The sequence below is a fragment of the Papio anubis genome, chromosome 19, assembly GCF_008728515.1.
Source record: "Papio anubis isolate 15944 chromosome 19, Panubis1.0, whole genome shotgun sequence".
Classification (NCBI taxonomy): Eukaryota; Metazoa; Chordata; class Mammalia; order Primates; family Cercopithecidae; genus Papio; species Papio anubis.
Window position 1 is genome coordinate 1,409,355 of NC_044994.1, and position 12,877 is coordinate 1,422,231.

The 12,877-nt window shown below is 44.7% G+C and overlaps 1 protein-coding gene across 2 annotated transcripts in view; it reads left to right on the forward strand.

Moving 5' to 3' along the window:
• Window positions 1–12,877, forward strand: part of AFG3L2 (AFG3 like matrix AAA peptidase subunit 2) — a 49,392-nt gene that overhangs the window by 6,433 nt on the left and 30,082 nt on the right. For both annotated transcript variants that reach the window (XM_021929923.2, XM_021929924.2), the window contains exons 4-8: window positions 3,411–3,526; window positions 3,683–3,835; window positions 6,602–6,676; window positions 10,370–10,494; window positions 11,450–11,723. In XM_021929923.2, the coding sequence (XP_021785615.1) occupies window positions 3,411–3,526; window positions 3,683–3,835; window positions 6,602–6,676; window positions 10,370–10,494; window positions 11,450–11,723 (743 nt within the window). The remainder of the gene's footprint in view (window positions 1–3,410; window positions 3,527–3,682; window positions 3,836–6,601; window positions 6,677–10,369; window positions 10,495–11,449; window positions 11,724–12,877) is intronic.

Sequence of the window (12,877 nt, forward strand, 5' to 3'; positions counted from 1 at the left end):
ATTTTGTGTTTTCCCCTCATGTATTATGGTGATAGTTTCCACTGAACAAAGAAAAGAGTTATCAGGCTGGGCAGTGTCTCACGCCTATAATCCCAGCCCTTTGGGAGGCCTAAGCTGGTGGATCACTTGAGCCCAGGAGGTTGAGACCAGCCTGGACAATGTGGTGAAACTCCGTCCCTACTAAAAATACAAAAAATTAGTTAGACATGGTGGTGCACACCTGTAGTCCCAGCTACTCGGGAGGCTGAGGTGGGAGAATCACCTGAGCCCGGCAGTGAGCTGTGATTGTGCCACTGCACTCCAGCCTGGGCAGCAGAGAGACCCTCCAGAAAAAAAAAAAAAAAAAAAAAAAGAAAGAAAGTTATAGTAAGTCAGTTGTGACGCTGTAGATTGCAAGTACATATGAAATTCTACAGACCCTGTGTTTCATTTCACCTTAATTTTTTGTTGATATTTTCCTGTCATTTTGCAAATTGAAGTAATTTAAGGCCACCTTAGAGGTTTTGGCTGGTCAAACTGAGCGTATTCGGTAGATACCTGGGACATAATTTAAAACAGTGAGAAAAATCTTAGAAATCTAATACATGCAACTTATTTGATACATACTGTGTTGTAGGACAGTGTTTTCAAAATTGTTCCTCAGAGCATTACCTCACCTTAGGGATTCGAAGAGACTTTCTTAGAGCTCGGTGGCTGGGGGACTGAGTGGGCCTCCTGTGCCCATTTCTATTGGCATCCTTGCTTTTTAGGGAAATGTAAAGAACACTGTAATTCAGTTCTTTTTTTTTTTTTAGAAGGAGTCTCACTCTGTCACCCAGGCTGGAATGCAGTGGCCCGATCTCAACTGCCTCTTGGGTTCAAGTGATTCTCCTGCCTCAGCCTCCACAGTAGCTAGGATTACATCCGTGCAGCACCATGCCTAGCTAATCTTTAAGAGATAGGGTTTCACCATGTTGGCCAGGCTGGTCTCGAACTCCTGACCTCATGTGATCCACCCGTCTCAGCCTCCCAAAGTGCTAGGATTACAGCCATGACCACTGTACCTGGCCTCAGTCCATGTTTTTAAATTTGCTTGTCATCTAGTTAGAGAGACAAATACACACCCAAAGAATGCAGAGGAGTAAGAGCCACGGGACATGGGGAGGGAGAAGTGCTGTTGTGAGCTGGTGGCAGCCCCAGGGCTGTACATTGGAGCAGCACCTAGAATTCTCCCAGTGCATGCTGGGTAGTCTTTGAGTCTTGGTGTGGGGGCTTAGTAGTGATAACCCATACAACCTTTCGGGTGGCTTTTGTGTGGACATTCCTTTCTCCCTGAGTGGTTTGGAGTGTTGCACAGCTTTAGTGGTGTGCTTACTGTGTGTTTCCCAGTCCTGGGCCTCCTCACTGAGGGGGCTGAGGCTTGTGTACGTCATACCTGTCTCAGACTCTGCTTGAGACAGAGGTGCAGAAGCCCCTCGTATGCAGCACATCGGGGTGAATGTGTCATGAGCCACATGTTAACATAGCCACCGAGGATGACCGGGTGCCTGTAGCCTCCCATCCTGCTACACTAGAGGGGTTGCTTCATGGTCACTGAAGACATCAGAAGTGTATTCGGGCCGGGTGCGGTGGCTCAACACCTGTAACTTGGGAGGCCGAAGCGAGTGGATCACCTGAGGTGAGGAGTTGAAGACCAGCCTGGTCAACATAGTGAAACCCCATCTCTACTAAAAATACAAAAATCAGCTAGGCATAATTGTGTGCGCCTGTAATCCCAGCTACTCGGGAGGCTGAGGCATGAGAATCACTTGAACATGGGAGGCAGAGGTTGCCGTGAGCCGAGATCACACCATTGTACTCCAGCCTGGGAGACAGTGAGACTCCGTCTAAAACAACAACAGCAACAACAACAGGGACTGAATTACAGTTTTCCTTACATACATTTCCCTAAAAAGCAAAGATGCCAGTTGAATACCAACTGTGGACGTGTTTTTTTTTTAGCCATTTGTCAAAACCATGGGCTTTCCTGCAGAAGAAAGTGTTAACAATGTATACTTTGTGGGAGTGGGAAAGGGAGTACTTACTTTTGTTGTGTTTTGTTGTTGCTGTTGCTTTTGAGATAGGGTCTTCCTGTTGCCCAGGCTGGAGTGCAATGGTACAATCACAGCTCACTACAGGCTCAAACTGTAGGACTCAAGCGATCCTCCTGCCTCAGCCTCCTGTGTAGCTGGGACCACAGGTGCACACTATGATGCCTGGCTAATTTTTTTTTTTTTTTTAGACAGAGTTTCACTCTTGTCACCCAAGCTGGAGTGCCGTGGCACCATCTCGGCTCACTGCAACCTCTGCCTCCTAGGTTCAAGTGATTCTCATGCCTCAGCCTCCTGAAGTAGCTGGGATTACAGGTGGCCACCACCACGCCCAGCTAATTTTTTTGTATTTTTGGTTGAGATGGTGTTTCACCATGTTGGCCAGGCTGGTCTTGAACTCATGACCTCAGGTGATCCACCTGCCTCAGCCTCCCAAAGTGCTGGGATTACAGGCGTGAGTCCCCGCGCCTGGCCATGCCTGGATAATTTAAATTTTCTTTTTTTTTTTGTAGAGGCAGGGTTTTTGTTTTTTGTTTTTTTGTTTTTTTGTTTTTTTTTGAGATGAAGTTTTACTCTTATTGCCCTGGCTGAAGTGCAATGGCATGATCTTGGCTCACTGCAACCTCCACCTCCCAGGTTCAAGTGATTCTCCTGCCTCAGCCTCCCTAGTAGCTCGGGTTACAGGCATGTGCCACCACGCCCAGCTAATTTTGTATTTTTAGTAGAGACAGGGATTCTCCATGTTGATCAGGCTGGTCTCAAACTCCCGACCTCAGGTGATCCACCCGCTTCGGCCTCCCAAATTGCTGGGATTACAGGCATGAGCCACCACATCTGGCCAGAGGCAGGGTCTTGCTTTGTTGCTCAGTCTGGTCTTGAACTCCTGGGCCCAAGGGATTCTCCTGCTTTGGCCCCCCAAAATTCTGGTATTACAGGCGTCAGCCACAATGCCTGGCCAGAACACACTTTCAAACTTTGAGTGAGGACTGAGGAATTTGCATCCCAACTCTGTGACTTATTCACTGTCCCCTAACACTGCCACCCATTATCCAACAAGTTACTTAAGCTATTCTTTCTCCGTCTGTGAACGGTATAACAGTCCTATAATTTCTTGGGTTATTGGGTTATTGTGCATGTTTCATGAGATGATGCAAGTATAGCCCTTGGGAGCCTCCCTGATTGGTAGGCTTTGTATTTGTATCCTTCTCATAGTGCTTCACTTAGTGACTGCTCACTTGCCACAGTGTACTCTGCAATAAGTCTTTTATTAAACGGTTTACATGAAGACATTGCTGAGAGAGCCAAAACCTTGCCGTGCTTCTATGTGTGCTCTTCGTTTAGGAACAGAGTCAAAGCCAGCTGCTACCACACGCTCTTCTGGAGGAGGAGGAGGAGGTGGTGGTGGAAAACGAGGTGGCAAGAAAGATGATTCCCACTGGTGGTCCAGGTTCCAGAAGGTTTGATGCTATACATTGTGTGAATTTTGAGGTTACGATAGTGGCCCAGAGAAGGTTGGGAGGCATTAGTAGTGTTGGAGGGATTTGTGTCTCACAGAGCACAGATCATATTGTGGAATTTAGTTCTTCACAGAAGCTGTCTCCTTCTCTGCCCAGGGTGACTTTCCATGGGATGACAAGGATTTCAGGATGTTCTTCCTCTGGACTTCCCTGTTCTGGGGTGGAGTCATGTTTTACTTCCTGCTCAAGAGATCCGGGAGAGAAATCACTTGGAAGGACTTTGTCAATAACTATCTTTCAAAAGGAGTAGTAAGTATTTTACGGGATTGGTGGCCGTTGTGGTTCAAAGGTGAAATTAATCAGATGAGATGAAAGAAGTGACAGTCAGCAGGTTAACCTGACTCGTCCATTGTAAAATTGTTATTTTCCCTCAGATTTTTCTAGTGCTGAGAAGTACTGCAATCAGAGAACCCGTGTTTTGACCTGGTGTCCTCACATTTACCCCCAAATTCTTTTATTTCACTATCTCCCAGAACTGGGTTTTGGCACCACTGCTTCTGACCATGGTCTTGGCAGTCCTCTGCTTGCACGCTTTTCTCTCGTGCCCTCAGCTGCCTCTGCTCTGTGCTGTCGTGTGCCAGCCTCTTTGGGTTCTTTGTGGGTCTTTACTACGTTTAGTCACCTGCAGGCTTGGCAGCTAATCAGAGTGTGTCAAGTCAGAGCAGATGGGGCTCTAAGGGCGGACCAGGTGGGCATGTGGTCCCTGCCATTTCTCTGTCTGCGGAGCAGCCTTTGTTACTGCTTGCTGGGCTTGCCCATGTGTGACTATATTCACCACAACCAATGGGAAATAAGTAAGACCATATTTCAGCATATTTAAGATGCTATTGATTGTAAGACACATGGTATTTTATAAGTTGCTAAGACAAATCTAATAAGATGCTGATGAAATTATGACATGCCATCAATTATAAAATGGATCTGCTTTTCTGATGTTAAAATATGAAAAATGTGTGTCTTAGAATTGATGCAGTATAGTGATAGACACCAGGATTAGGCCTGCTGTGTAGCCTTGGGGAAACCCCTTAACCTCTTAATACTTGGGTTTTCGTCCATGAAACGGATAAAGTAAGACGACATTAATACTTACTGAGGTAGTGTAAAGAATTGAAATGCGTTCTAAAGGTTGTACAGGAAGGTAGAGATGTAAGAAATGGTGATCTACTCAGATGGGCAGCTGCTGCCGCTGTGCTCAGAGCTGAAGTTGACTGAGATTAACTTCAGTTTATGTTTCACCTGGAAGTTGCAAACCTTCAGTGGACTCCAGAGTTCCAAAATGCTTACATTGGACAGATGCTGCCTGTACCGTTGTCCGGTGTATAGGGAGATGGGTTCCTGGTGCTTCCTATGCCACCATCTTCCCAGAGTCCTCTTTTCTAGTCGGATTTTTGAAACGTGTTTATCTCATGAAAGTGAGGATCTTTTATGTGTAATTCTCAGATGTAGTGGGGACTCTCACTCAGAAGCTGCTCAGAAGCAGTGGTCATCGCATGTGGACTGGGCTGCAGCCGTCCTTTAGATTGGGATGGCAGGTTCTCGAGGCGGCTTCTACATAGTTCCAGCTCCTCCTGACCCTCTGGCTCTTTGGCGTTAGCCTGCTGTCTTCCCATCAGATGTCTGTGGGATGGAGCAGTGCCAGTCATTCCTCTCTAACAGAGACTGCCTTTAAGAACAGTCACTCCCCAATTCCAGCCCCTCTGGGATTGCTCTGGGGCTCCCTTGCTTTTCGTCATTCTTGCCTTCCAGACTTACTGACAAAGCAAGCAGTGGGAAATAAGCACATCCCAGAGTACGCGTGCTCCTAAATCAGCTACAGTCCTTGGGGTGTGGTGTTTAACAGTGTTATTAAGAATCCTATGCAGGCTGGCCGTGATGGCTCCTACCTGTAATCCCTGCACTTTGGGAGGCTGAGGTGGGAGGATCACTTGAATCTAGGAGTTTGAGACCAGCCTGGGGAATGTAGGGAGACCCCATCTCTACAAAGAAATATAAAAAAATTGGCCACTGGTGGTGGTTTGCACTCTTGGTCCCAGCTACTCAGGAAGCTGAGGTGGGAAGATCTCTTGTTCCCAGAGAGGTTGAGGCTGCAGTGAGCTATGATTGCACCACTACACTCCAACCTGAGTGAGATCCTGTCTAAAAAAAATTTAAAAAGGATCCTATATAATTAGGTGATTCAATTAAAAAAAAACTTAAACTATTTTATATTTATAGAGTGACAAAAATTAAGAAGTCTTATACTACCAAATGTTGGTGTGTCCTATAGAGCAATAGTCTATGTCCTGTAGAGCAATAGTCTATGTCCTATAGAGGAATAGTCTGTGTCCTGCAGAGCAATAGTAATATTTTGCTCATGGCAGTGTGAATTCAGGAGCCATTTTGGAGAGCAATTTGGCAATATCTGGTAAAGTTGAAGGTATGTATACCCTGCAACCCAGCATTAGTGTGTCTATCTACAGGTATGTTTCCTGGAAAAATTTTTTAAGATGTGCCCACAAAGGTAGATATGGGAATGTTCATGACAGCATTGCTTGTGAGAAATGTGTAACAGCCTAGCTGTCTATTAACAGGAGGATGGATCAGTAACTTGGGTGTGGTCATAGCATGGCATACCCCACAGCACAGAAGTGTCAGCTTGCGTAAACCTCACAAATGCAGTGTTGAAGGGAAAAAGAAAGTTGTAGAAGGATACTTATATATAAAACAAGACCGTTTTTAAAGTTTAAAAACAGGCAGAAGGGAATGTGCATATCGTGTAGGGTTACCTTCATGTGTAGTGCAAGTGTAAGGATGTGCTTTGGGCAGTGCAGCCCCTAAGTGAGAACATAGTCCCCTTTGGGAGGAGCCGTGCCTGGGAGCTTCCGCAGAATCAGAGGTGGGAATGTGGGGGCATCCTTATCTGATTCTTTATTCTTTCCTTATATGGCTGAAACATCATATGCATTTTAAATGAGCTTAAGAGTATCTCAAGTATTTTCTGTGAATTTATGTGTGAACTTATTTTTTAAATTCTAGGTAGACAGACTGGAAGTCGTCAACAAGCGTTTTGTTCGAGTGACCTTTACACCAGGAAAAACTCCTGTCGATGGGGTAAATCATTTTATTAATTGATGTGAATTAGTTGTAAATTAACTTTCCAGATTTAAAGCTGAAAGGAAAACCTGCCTCACACCGTACGAGTTATACGCACCAGATCTATCAGAACTGGGCAGTGTGGCAGGGGTGATCTCATTAACAGTGGAAATGGGAATGTTGTGTATGGATTAGTGATACAGGGATTGGGTCAGTGTTTTGTTTTGTTTCTGTTAATCATTTTGACTACATTTAGGAGACAGTGAGTGAAATCCCGGTTTTCAGTATTCCAGAATAGTCTATAACTTTTCAAGACTGAGAAGTAGTTATTTGATTAGGAAAAAAATTCAAAATCTCAATTGCCTGTGTTTTGAGACAGCTTTTATCAGATTAGTTTAAAAGCATCCCCACCATCTCCTAACCATTTTGTGATATTATTTTAATTTCTATTTGATTTCCTGTTTTAAAAATAATTTGTATTTCCTCTCCAACCAGTCTGGAGTATACTTCCAGAGACCCCAGAGCAAGCTGAATGCATTGAGGGAATTCTGGAGGGAGGGGCGAGAGGTGAAGCTGAGGCTCCCAGGACTTGCCAAGCTCTCTTAGGATAATTGCATTTAACCATTTTCTAGCCATCCCGCCTGGACAGGGCAACGTTTAAGGACAATTAGAAGTGATGGTGACCATATCTCTCTGTTTAGTAGCATGTCAGCAAATAGCAGAGTATCTGTGAAGTCATAGGGCTCTGGTATTGCCCTGTGTTGAGGAAAGGCATTTTAATTGTCTTAATTTCCCCCGTTCTCTCTACCTACTTATGCAACACCTATTAATAACCATGCTTTATCATCAGACTTCAGTGCTGGGATTTAAGTTGGCACTTTGTTATGACGCCAGTGGGCAATGTGTGTTCTAGCACTGTGGGAAGCACGCACACACACATCCGTCTGCTTCTAGGAAGGGAGCCTAGGGAGAATGTAGGGATGTGTGTGAGATGTCTCTGCAAGGACGTCCTCTCACGCATTGTCTATACGTAGCAAAAAATGAGAAATAACCCAGAGGCCCATGCCAGGCACCGGGTTAACAGGGAATCCTTGTTCCATGTCTGTTTCCATGTGAGTAGTTGTCCTTGGGGGCAGGGCTGTCCCTAGGAGCAATTTTGACATTGGCGGGAACTTGTTTTCCAGCGTTGGCACGAGCATTTGTGTGTTGAAATTCATACCGTTGTATATAAAGTGCTTTCTTTGTATTTCTCTTTTATATTACAGTTAAGGTTTATGTTTATTTCTTTTCAAAATTGTATTTCGAGATTGTAAAGGTGGTATTATACAGTCTTGAGGCACAGGCCTGAAATGCTGATGCTGTTTGTGTCTGAATGTTGGGGTTATGGATGTCTTTGCTTTCTTTACGTGCATATCCCGAGTTTTTACAGAGAATGTATATTACCTGCTTACTAAAGACTTCTTGTTTTGAGCTTTCAGAAACAGATTTTCAGTGTCCTGCTGTGAATGGAGCAGCAGTGCTGCACACACACAGGCTTTAGCCTCACATCAGTTCTACTCTTGACTGGTAGATGGCTTACCTTCTGTATGACAGTAGAGAAGGGCTTAGTGCTTAAATGAGATAGGGTCAGTCGGTGGTGGTTTTCAAATTTTAGTGTGCATAAGAATTACCTGGAAAGCTATTAAAACTTGAGTCCTGGGACCCCACCCCCGCAGAGGTTCTTATCTGGATTGTGTTCTGAGAATCTGCATTTCTGACATGCTCCTGGGTGGTACCCTGCTGCTGGTCCTGGGTTCACACCGCTTCTGTGATGGGAGCCAGGCGTTTGGCCTATTGCCCAGTTGATAGCAGGGGCTGAATTAGGGAATGTTACATCCTTTGTGGTTAATCTATTCTGAGCAGGTTTTGGGGCTTTGTAACCATGTGAATTTTGTATCTTTGTTAGTGAATAATTTACCAAATAATATTATATTGTTACATAATATAAAACTTACTCTTCATCTTTTATTTTTAGATTCTTGGAGAGAAATACCACAGTAATGTTCCTCACTCAGTAACACTGGTGGGAAGGATATGTGATGACATGTTGCTCTCTTATGAGGGTTTTGCTTTTTTGTTTGTTTTTTGAGACGGAGTCTCACTTTGTCGCCCAGGCTAGAGTGCAGTGGCGCGATCTGGGCTCACTGCAGCCTCGGCCTCCAGGGTTCAAGCAGTTCTCTGCCTCAGCTTCCCGAGTAGCTGGGATTACAGGTGCCTGCCACCATGCCTGGCTAATTTTTTGTATTTTTAGTAGAGACAGGATTTCACCATCTTGGCCAAGCTGGTCTTGAACTCCTGACATCGTGATCCACCCGCCTTGGTCTCCCAAAGTGTTGGGATTACAGGTGTGAGTCACCACGCCCGGCCTTGTTTTTTGTTTTGAAATGGAGTCTCACTCTGTCGCCCAAGCTGGAATGTAGTGGCACAGTCTTGGCTCACTGCAACCTGTGCCTCCCAGGTTCAAGCCTCCCAAGTAGCTGGGCCTATAGGCGGATGCCACCATGCCTATATAATTTTTTTAATTTTAGTAGAGACCGTCTGAGGCCATGGTGATCAGGCTGGTCTCGAACTCCTCACGTCAGGTGATCTGCCACCTGGGCCTCCCAAAGTGCTGGGATTACTGGCCACTGTGCCCAGCCTCTCTAATGAGTTTTATATCATAGACTTACTGTTTTGATTTTAAAAATACTTTTTTTAAAAAAGATGATTGCAGGTTAAAGGAGAAACAGTTTTTGTACTATAAAATGGAGCTAATACGTGCGCAGTGCTTGAAATGGGGTCTTCTAGCTAGTAAACTCCATAAATGTGAGCTGTTAACATCAGTGTCCTCATGGTTGTGCAGAGGCAATGTGGCATTGTGGTTAGGACACTGGTTCAGGAGCCAGACTGTCTGGGTTCATATCCCAGCCGCTTATTTTGTGTGTGACCATGAGCAAGTTTTCTCATCTGTAGAATGGGAGCAGGAGTCAGGGCTCACATTCACTCAGTACAATAGGAAATAATTACATGCTAGTTGGTAGAATAGCCTTGACCTGGCCCCTCAGGCATCGCTGTGCTGGGTCCTCTGGGTCTCTGCAGCTCCAGGGAATAAAGAGGGAGTGCCTGGCACAGCAAGGCACATCTGTTCCAGTTGCACAGTGGGGGTGCGGTGTTCAAATTTTGAACATCGTCCTCAGTGTTGGCACCTGCTTCTTTGGATGGTCCTCAGGATTGAATGAACTAATGCATCTAAAGAGCCCAGAACAATGCTTGGCACTTAGTACACACCCAGTAAACTTTAGTTCTTATCACTGTTTCACAGTAGTTTTAAATTTGGGAATAGGGAGCTAAAATAAAATACCTAGGGAATGGAGGAAGAGGAAAATAATGCGTATTTATTTTAAAAAGGATTATGTTTTCAAATAGGTTTTTCATTCTGTTTTTTGAGTTTATAATTTTAGAGCCACTGAGATATTGCTGCTAAGGAAATGCTTATTTGCCAAGAATTGCCAAGTGTTCTCAGTGAGTGATGTTTAATCACCACATTATTAAAGCCAAATTTTTATTACTGTTTTTTTTTTTTTTATAAATTTTCAGTATTTCTGAAAAATTCTTAAAAAGTTGAACCCTTTAGTGAATTGAACCTTTTAGTTTCACTTTATTCTTAGGGTATTTGTTTTTTTGTTTTTATAGCAATACGTTTGGTTTAATATCGGCAGTGTGGACACCTTTGAACGGAATCTGGAAACTTTACAGCAGGAACTGGGCATAGAAGGAGAAAATCGGGTGCCTGTTGTCTACATTGCTGAAAGTGATGGGTAATCTCAAAGATAATATTTTGGAGACTGTTTACTGTGCTGCTATGGTTCACTGTGTTCTGTCCCTGGGTACAGGGCTACACATTATATTCTCAAACAGGCCTTTCTCAGTTTGGCCAGATTTTAAAAAAGCTATTAGTAACTCACTAGTTTTTGCACATGACTCATTCATTTTCTTTTTTTTTTGAGATGGAGTTTCGCTCTGTCGCCCAGGCTGGAGTATAGTGGTGTGACCTTGACTCACTGCAACCTTTGCCCCCACCCCGGTTCAAGCAGTTCTCCTGCCTCAGGCTCCTGAGTAGCTGGGCTTATAGGCCCCTGCCACCATGCCCAGCTAATTTTTGTATTTCTAGTAGAGACAGGGATTCACCATGTTGGCCAGGCTGGTCTCGAACTCCTGACTTCAGGTGATCCATCTGCCTCAGCCTCCCAAAGTGCTGGGATTACAGGCGTGAGCCACCACACCTGGCTTTTTATTTTTATTTTTATTTTTATTTTTTTTGATTCATTCATTTTCTACACATCTATACTTATCTTGATTAAGCAGTGGTTTGGGGTATTAACATTCAATGAATTGACCTTTGGAAGGATTTTAGCATAAAGAACTCCTTTGTATCAAAGAATGGCATTCCCATTTTTGAACTGTCATTTATGTTTATATTTCACAGAGTTTTCCAGGATTTTTAGGTGATTCTTCTCTCATCAGAACTTCTTCTTTGGGGGTTGTCTTTAATAAGACCATGCTAGTTACCCCACTTAAAGTCTGGGCAGATGCTCCATTTATTTCAAGAGTTGGTGGCCATGGAACTTATTTGGGAATTCTGTTGCCTTTGAAGAACACTTGCAAGTTACCCTCATTTGTATTAAGTGCGGAAGGTATACCTTGATGTAGCTATATATGTTTGTATTGAGACCTTGCACCAGTCCTAACCCATGTTGCGCTGTGTGTCCCCAGCTCTTTTCTGCTGAGCATGCTGCCCACAGTGCTCATCATCGCCTTCTTGCTCTACACCATCAGAAGAGGGCCTGCTGGCATCGGCCGGACAGGCCGAGGGATGGGTGGACTCTTCAGTGTCGGAGAAACCACTGCCAAGGTCTTAAAGGATGAAATTGATGTGAAGTTCAAAGATGTGGCTGGCTGTGAGGAGGCCAAGCTGGAGATCATGGAATTTGTGAATTTCTTGAAAAACCCAAAGCAGTATCAAGACTTAGGAGCAAAAATCCCAAAGGTAAAATGAACTTATAGAAGATTAACTTTTCGAAGTGTTTCTTGATCTCTGAAGTTATAATTTTATGAAGTTTGATTACTTATTATAAATAGCTGTTTTCCTGTCCTTCCTCTTTCTCAGCTCACTAGGGTAGCCTCTGCCCAACTCGAGGATTGTTTTGGGTCAGTTTTTCTGTGTGAATGTGTCTTGTATAGTGTATGTATTCCTGAAAATATCTGTGTTACCTCCTCTTGGAAGACTTTTCTTGATTCGTCTTCCCTCTTCCTCCAATCTGATTTAGATGCCCTATCTCTCAGCAGCTGTAGGGCCGCGGTAGCTCACTGACCATGTCACACAATGCTGTCACCCAGTGTCCCTTGAATGTGGACAAGACACCTGTGCTGGCACCGAGGTTCACGGCACAGGATCCAGCAGAGAGGACACAGCACTCGCCATCACCTTCCCCTTTCCAGCTAATACACTTGTGCCCGCTGTGCTAGTGGTGGGCTGTACCCTATAGGGCTTGGTGCCCATAAGGCTAGGCATGGGACAGTAACTTCATATTTGTTAAATGGATCAGCTATTAAGTAAATTAATAAAAAGTGAATGAATAAAAACTGGCTGGGCGCGGTGGCTCACGCCTGTAATCCCAGCACTTTGGGAGGCCGAGGCAGGCGGATCACAAGGTCAGGAGATTGAGACCGTCCTGTGAATGGTGAAACCCCGTCTCTACTAAAAATACAAAAAACTAGCCGGGCGAGGTGGCGGGCGCCTGTAGTCCCAGCTACTCGGGAGGCTGAGGCCGGAGAAATAAAAATGTATATTTCTTTTTCTTTTTCTTTTTTTTTTTTTGAGACGGAGTCTCGCTCTGTCACCCAGGCTGGAGTGCAGTGGCCGGATCTCGGCTCACTGCAAGCTCCGCCTCCCGGGTTCACGCCATTCTCCTGCCTCAGCCTCCCGAGTAGCTGGGACTACAGGCGCCCGCCACCTCGCCTGGCTAGTTTTTTTGTATTTTTTAGGAGAGACAGGGTGTCACTGTGTTAGCCAGGATGGTCTCGATCTCCTGACCTCGTGATCCGCCCGCCTCGACCTCCCAAAGTGCTGGGATTACAGGCTTGAGCCACCACACCTGGCCTGTATATTTCTTTTTAAAGTCCATTAATAAGTTTTACTTT